Genomic DNA, 6,872 nt, shown 5'->3' with positions numbered 1-6,872 from the left:
GTTTACATTCTCTTTGATTTTGATTTAACAACACCACTGACAAGGATCATATCACAGAGACATGGAGGCTTTCACTGCCTGGCATATGAGCCAAGCAAAAAATCAATAGCTTCAGAAAGAAGAAGCCAAACCCCACTGGTGACAAGACCTCTAGCATGGAACATCTGATTCTTGCTTTCTATAGTTTTGTTCCAATTTTTATGCAAATTGATGATTTTCATTTCAAACAATAGCACCTAGGATTCCAACCCCCTGGAATATGATTCTTTGTCTCCAAGTTCACAGTGCACTTCCCATGAGAATAAATACTTGTTTTTTGTCCACCATATTCATAAGCTTCACTTAGCCTTTCTGAACTTTGCTTTTAGTTACCCAAGTTTACAATAAACTTGCCTTCACTGCCAATCAAGCTCTTGTGATCTCCTCCAAAGGAAATCACAGTTCTTAAAAATTTTATTAGCGATGTGCAGCCCTGCCAGCCAGGCTTTTGAAAGCTTTGACATTATAACATGCTGCATGACTTTATCAATCCAACAAGTTGTCCTCAAAATATATCCCCCAAATCAATGAGCAGTTGAAGAAATAACTTGATCAAGTCTATACTTTTCCAGAAGCATCAACATATTATCACATTCTCTACCTCTGCCTGTCAATCCTAATCTACCCGAGCACAATTGGAGTGCTCAAATGTAAAAAACACCCCATTTTGGGAGAAATTGTGAAGCAAAATATTTCAACAGTGATTCTGGTACAGAGGAACTGTGATTCTGATGCAGATCTATAGCAGCACACAAACTTGAACACCCAACCTAAAAACCCATGGACAAAACCCATGGCAACCCAATTGTTTTGGGGGTTTTGTCCATTGGTTTTCCGCTTCCCCATTGGACAAAACCCACAAAACAATCGGGCTGTCATGGGTTTTGCCCATGGGTTTTTAGGATGGGTTTTCATGTTTGTTTACCGCTAATACTCAAGGACACTTGTATTATCACGAATGTCCATGAATGTTGTTAAGTTCAAGTCTTTTTCCCTTCAAAAAATTTGGGGACACTTCAAACCTGAAGGATGAAATTTGGGAAGACATTTTTGAAGCATTGCTGATGCTAGCAGGCTTCTGTCTTGCACACTGCTCACTGAGCAGCTGTAAAAGCCAAACCACAGCCTTGCTCACAGTGCTTGCCTTTGCCAACTTGCCAGTTTTGGTGACCAAATTGACTTGTGTGTGTTGTAGCTTAGCACACTGGTTCTGGGCCACAAAATCCCTCAACCATCATCTTGTAAACTGGCACTTTACCACCCCTACTTGTCAAGCTTGCCTACAATACAAGTAATCACTGATATCTCAGTCTATCTCAGTCATCCTCTTGATTTGACCATATTTAATGAACTTCTTCCCCTTTTGATTGCCAATCTTAACAAAGGCACGACTTAGGATATGAGTCCATGATAGAGTTTTGAGCGGAGGAGGTATAAACCCATAACTCCAAACAGAGTTTTTTCACAGGGAAGAGTTGAGAGTGTACTACACACAACTCTAACTCTCCCTATACCTACTTCGACCAAAACTTTATTGATACAATCCGTTCTCACGGTTGGAGATTCTCAAAATCCACCCACCCACCCAGCTGGGCAGCAAGATCAGCCTGACGTCAGCGGTGAATTATACTGTGACACAAACAAGGCCAATTCCCGGGCCTGGGCTCCCCCGAACAAGCTTTGACCTCAGCCATAGTAATAGGCCAAGGTTGAAGATCAAAGATGAGCCAAGAAAACATATAAAACATGTTTTTGGCTCAGTTTATATATTAACAAATAAAGTTAATAAATAAACATATCTTACCTTTAGAGTTAGAAAACTCAGAGAATGGAATTGCATGAGTTGAGAGGAGTGTTCTGTACCCCCTTTGGCAGCCTTGAGCTCTGCCTACAGAGCCATGGACTGACAAAATCACAAGTAAATATATGTAGCTTGTCTAGAACATACAAATTACATCCCATGGCTCAGTGTCAAGACTCAATGGAAAATGTAAGAATGATATTCCAAAATTTCCAAGTGTGAATTTCAGCAAACAAAGAAGAAACTGCAAGTGAAAACCAATTATAAAAAAGTTTTGGGGCTGCAGCAAGGCAAATAGCCATTGTGACCCATTTTGTGCCACAGAGTTCCATACAATCTCCACTTGAATCTCTATGGTTGCCACCCCATTGTCACATCATGACAAAAATTACCTCTTTGTTAGTTTTCCCAAATTAGAGATACCTGAGTTTTACACAATTTTTTTGGACAATAGGTCTGGATGTTCAACAAGTGCCTTAAACAATTAAACTTGAAACCCCTCACTGTACTACAGATAGTCAGAATATGAGACAGGTATTTGTGAAGAAGGTGAGATTAACCTTGAGATGTTGTTTTAAAACTATATGCAAGGATTAAATCTTAGGTAGTATTGGCCTGTATCAAATAATGTGATAGGCTTTGAGACAAGTTTGATATTATCAGACACAACTGGAGCTTAGAAGAGCTTCACAAACAGGTTCAAAAGTCCTGCAGTCATGATCATTGTCACGATCGTCTTTTCATTTTATTTCCACTTTCCCCTTTTCAATAAATTTTCCTGGTATCACATTTTCCACTTCAACATACGTGTTGTGAAAAGTAGGTATGCATGCAAACCATTTTCAATAATTCTTGTGAACCATTAACTAATATTGGCCATTGCTTGCTTAGTCTTCATCAATATCAATAAACTACCTATCATCAGTGCCATAAATGGCTCACACAATTTCACAAAATATGATGTGGAAGATCATTTGGAAGACATTTCTATTGGTGAATTCAAACTCAGCACTTCAACCTAACATCACCCCATTGACTACTGAACAAAGGTTTGAAGAAGGGGGTATGGATCTTGGTGAAATTATTGTTCCAGAAGAGAATTGGTCTGACGTGAATACACTAACAAGTCAGGATCTCTTGCAATTACATTTAATAAAACAAGATGAAATCAACAAACATAGCACCCATTATGATTCAAGTCCTGGTGTATTACAAATGTATGATCAAAACAAACCTTTTTCTCATTTTGAAGAAGGATATCAAGGACATCAATCATCTCAACATGAAAATTTATACAGTAATCTTGATACATACTGGAATGCTCATAGTCACCTAGGAATGTTTTCACAACCTGCTTCACTAGATTCTTCTCCAGCAAACCCTCTGTGGGAAATAGAAAAAACCGTACAGCAAAGCAAAGATATGATCCATAAAACTCCAACTTCAAAAACAGACCTGTATGAACTTTTGGACTCAGATATAGAAACATTTAATCCCCATAAAAGGCCCAAATTCACAAGTGATAACTCTTGAGCTCTGGAACAGTCAGAGAAAGAGACAAAGGAAAGGTAATGTAAATTTCACGGACAAAAGCAAACAGAAACAGAGAAACAGAGAGAAATCCTACCTGGAACAGTCAGAGAAAGAGACAAAGGAAAGGTGAAGAGGAAGCACCTTTCCTTGACTGCTCCAGTAGGATTTATATAGTGAAAATTTTACATAACGGTTTTCACATGATGTAATATGTTTGTTTAGCACACACTTAGATTCTACGTATCATGGGTTAGTCTCACAGGACTTTTACATAAAGAATTTGAAGTCACGTAGGACTATCCCAACACCCCCCCTTGCGTACAACATGTACATCATTCATTCTTGAAGAAAGATAAAAAAAATATAAAAAGAGAAAGAAAGAGAGAAAGAAAAAAAATCAACATAAAAGAAAGAGCACAAGAATCAAACAACATAGGCTACTTGCTTCCAGATCCTGCAGAGAGATTTGACGAGGAAAAAAAGCTTCAGGAATTTCAAGACAGCCCTGATTTTTCAAACATGGCCCTCTACAGATTTTTGGATCCATTGAAAGTAAACTTCGATCACCATACAGGACTTGAAAATATGTTCTCCTCTATCATTGACAGCCAGGAATATTCTCTGCCTGGAAAAGGCAGGGTTGTTGAAATGGATATGGCTCAAAGTGTCACTCCTCAAGTTCAAAGCTGCCTGCAAGATTCAATATCAAAACAACCATATACTCTGAATGATATTATTATAAACCCTTCAAATATGGATCACAAAAGACAGTTTTTCAAGCAGAGCCAAGCTGCCCAGTATGAATCTTCAGCTTCACACACCAACCTCTATGGCTGTTCTGAGAAAAACCAATTCAACCTTCATCCCCATGATGAATTCAAACCCACTTGGACTACCATTGATGAAATCAATAGCCCAATGAATGAGGAAATTCCTAACTTTACCTCTGTATCAAAGGATTCAAGGTCACTTGCAGATTCAATTCAAGATCCATCCCCTACAGTGAACAATCTCCCAAGAGATTTTTGGATGGAAAAGTACAACATGGGTTTGGAAAATTTACACAGAAATTCTTACATTCATCTAGCTAATCTGGATGGAACATCATTACACAAAGGATTGACAAGAGAAAAGGAGATAGAAAATCCCACAAGTGTGCCACAGGAAGATTCCACATCATCAGATTTGATTGATATTCATATTCCTGAAGGACATGCCCATTTAATTTCAAGCAACTTAGGAACCGCACAACTTGAGGAGGCAGTCAATATACCACCAGACACGACAACATCCATACCAAAGAGCTCTACAAATATGGAAAAAGATCATTCAATGATAACAGAAAACAAGCTGGAACCAAGGCATTCAGCCAGTGTAATTGGCTTCAAATTTGCAGAAAAATCACCAATCACAGGCTTCTCAAGAGCCAGATCAAATCGATTGGTTCTAGCACTGCAACGGATTGGTGAATTCCTGGTGAATAGCTCATCAGCTTTGTGTTATGAGACAACAATTTGGTTTGAGAATCTACGCCAGGAGATGATCAAAAATAATTATGATCAGGAAGAATCAGCAGTTGATCTGATTGACCTAGCAATCAAGCTTTCTCACCTGAAAATCACAATGGGATTTCTGGGTCTCATTGGAGTCTTTGCAAACAATGGAGGTAACCAATACTCTTTAGAGATGCTGTTAAAAGAGGCTTGGGAATTTATTAAACTTCATTTTGAGCAATGGAGGAACTTGAATGTAAATGACAAGAACGAAAACCAGGCAAAGAGAAAGGATTTCAACCAAGATGACTGGAAAGACCCAATCTTATGGTTCCATTACCTAAGCCGCCTTGAACAACATTCAGACCTAGCAGTTGATTCAATGTACCATCTTATGGATAAATGGGATGATCAAAGAACAACCTCAAGAATTAATGCAAAGCCTTTGTTATGGTACTGTTCAGAGATCAAAACTTTTCATGACTCACACTTGAAACATATCCATGGTGGGTTTTATGGAAGAGGAGAGATAAGAAACATTGCATTCAAGGGTGTCAAATTGTCTGGAAAATATGCTGCGTCACCTGGTGCATCAAAGGAAGGAAGCTGGTACAAAATTTACAAGTTTCTATCCTATTCTGCACAGTTTCACTCATCTGTGGGATTTGATATGTGTCAAGAGGTCCACACTTTCTTTGTTTCCTTACTTGAACATATGACAAAGTTTCAAAAGGGAATACTGAATGATGATATAACATATGCTGTAAAGAGACCCAGGGCTAAAAAAGTGTCATCATATAGGAATCCTGCTGATGAAAATGTTGAGAAAATTGTCAAGGTCATCAGTATGGCTGAGTACAGAGTGACTGTTGGTTTCATAGGTCTTGTAAGAGTCCTCTACCAGAATGAACTCCCAGTAGTGACACTCAGCTTGGTACTCAAGAGTGCATGGGAGTTTCTAAAAGGGATATTCTCAAAATGGATGGACTTTCAATTTGAGAAAAATCTTTCTCTGAATCTCAATAGGCAGAGTTTGATTCAACATAGGATTACACTAGATTACACTAATTCTAATGACCTATTCAATGTGCTGTGGCAATTTCAAGATGTTTTACACAACCCTGTCCCAGTTCATTGCTTACCAAGTCTGTTCCAGTGTTGGAATAATCATTTGGAAAACTTGAAAAAGTTGCATCCAAAAGATTTCAATTTTGAAATCACAGATCTGCTCTATGGGCCACCATCAAGTTGGTCAAAACGTTTTGAGTGAGTTTTCTTCCTCTTTGATTTCCACCAATATTACTCCAACCCTATTGGTAACTCATCTTGGTATTTATCAACACTGCTGACAAGTATCAATCTCACAGAGACATGGAGGCTTTCACCACCTGGCACATGTCCCAAGCAAAAAATAATGCCATTGGAAGGAAGAAATAGAACCCCACTGGTGACAAAACCCCTAGGACTGGAAATATTGATTCCTATAGCTTGGTTTCAATTCAATTCAGAAAATAGAGCCTAGCATCCCCACTCCCTAGGAAAACACAGAATGATGATTCTTTGTCTCATTCTTACAGTGCCCATGCCATGACAATACCTACTGGTTTTTGGTGTAAATTGTAATTGAACATTTAGGGAAACCTTTAAAGATGTGAGCTTCCAGTTTACAACTAATGTTATTGAATATGTATGAAAATCAAAACAAAAAATATGCAAAAATTGAATCTACCCTTCAAAAGTGCTATGGTACCTACAAATTCAAACTTTCATAATTAACATTCTACATTTCTTAGTTTTTCAAAAGTGAGTTTGTTGGTGTCAATTGACTGAGTCAAATTAGAGAAATAGCAAACTTAATGACAGTCCACTTGTTTTTTTGGCTGTATTGGCCACGTTTGATGGCCACTACAGCCAAAAAATGAGCGGACTTCTGTTAAGTTTGGAGAAATAGGAAAAAATTTATCAGACATAAAGAAATTTACAAGAGACATACATATCACCATCAA

The 6,872-nt window shown here is 38.1% G+C and overlaps 1 protein-coding gene across 1 annotated transcript; it reads left to right on the top strand.

The window, feature by feature from the left end:
- Nucleotides 1-2,773: 2,773 nt before the first annotated feature.
- On the top strand, nt 2,774-6,136 carry MELLADRAFT_102994 (uncharacterized protein; the record flags this gene model as incomplete). The annotated part of the gene is made up of 2 exons (XM_007406236.1): nt 2,774-3,359; nt 3,948-6,136. 2 exons carry the CDS (start codon nt 2,774-2,776, stop codon nt 6,134-6,136), a joined length of 2,775 nt encoding a protein of 924 aa, XP_007406298.1.
- Between the last annotated feature and the right edge of the window lie 736 nt (nt 6,137-6,872).

This window comes from Melampsora larici-populina (genome assembly GCF_000204055.1).
Source record: "Melampsora larici-populina 98AG31 unplaced genomic scaffold MELLAscaffold_5, whole genome shotgun sequence".
NCBI classification, from domain to species: Eukaryota; Fungi; Basidiomycota; class Pucciniomycetes; order Pucciniales; family Melampsoraceae; genus Melampsora; species Melampsora laricis-populina.
Note: the sequence above shows the minus strand (reverse complement) of the source record. Positions and strands in the feature narration are given on the sequence as shown.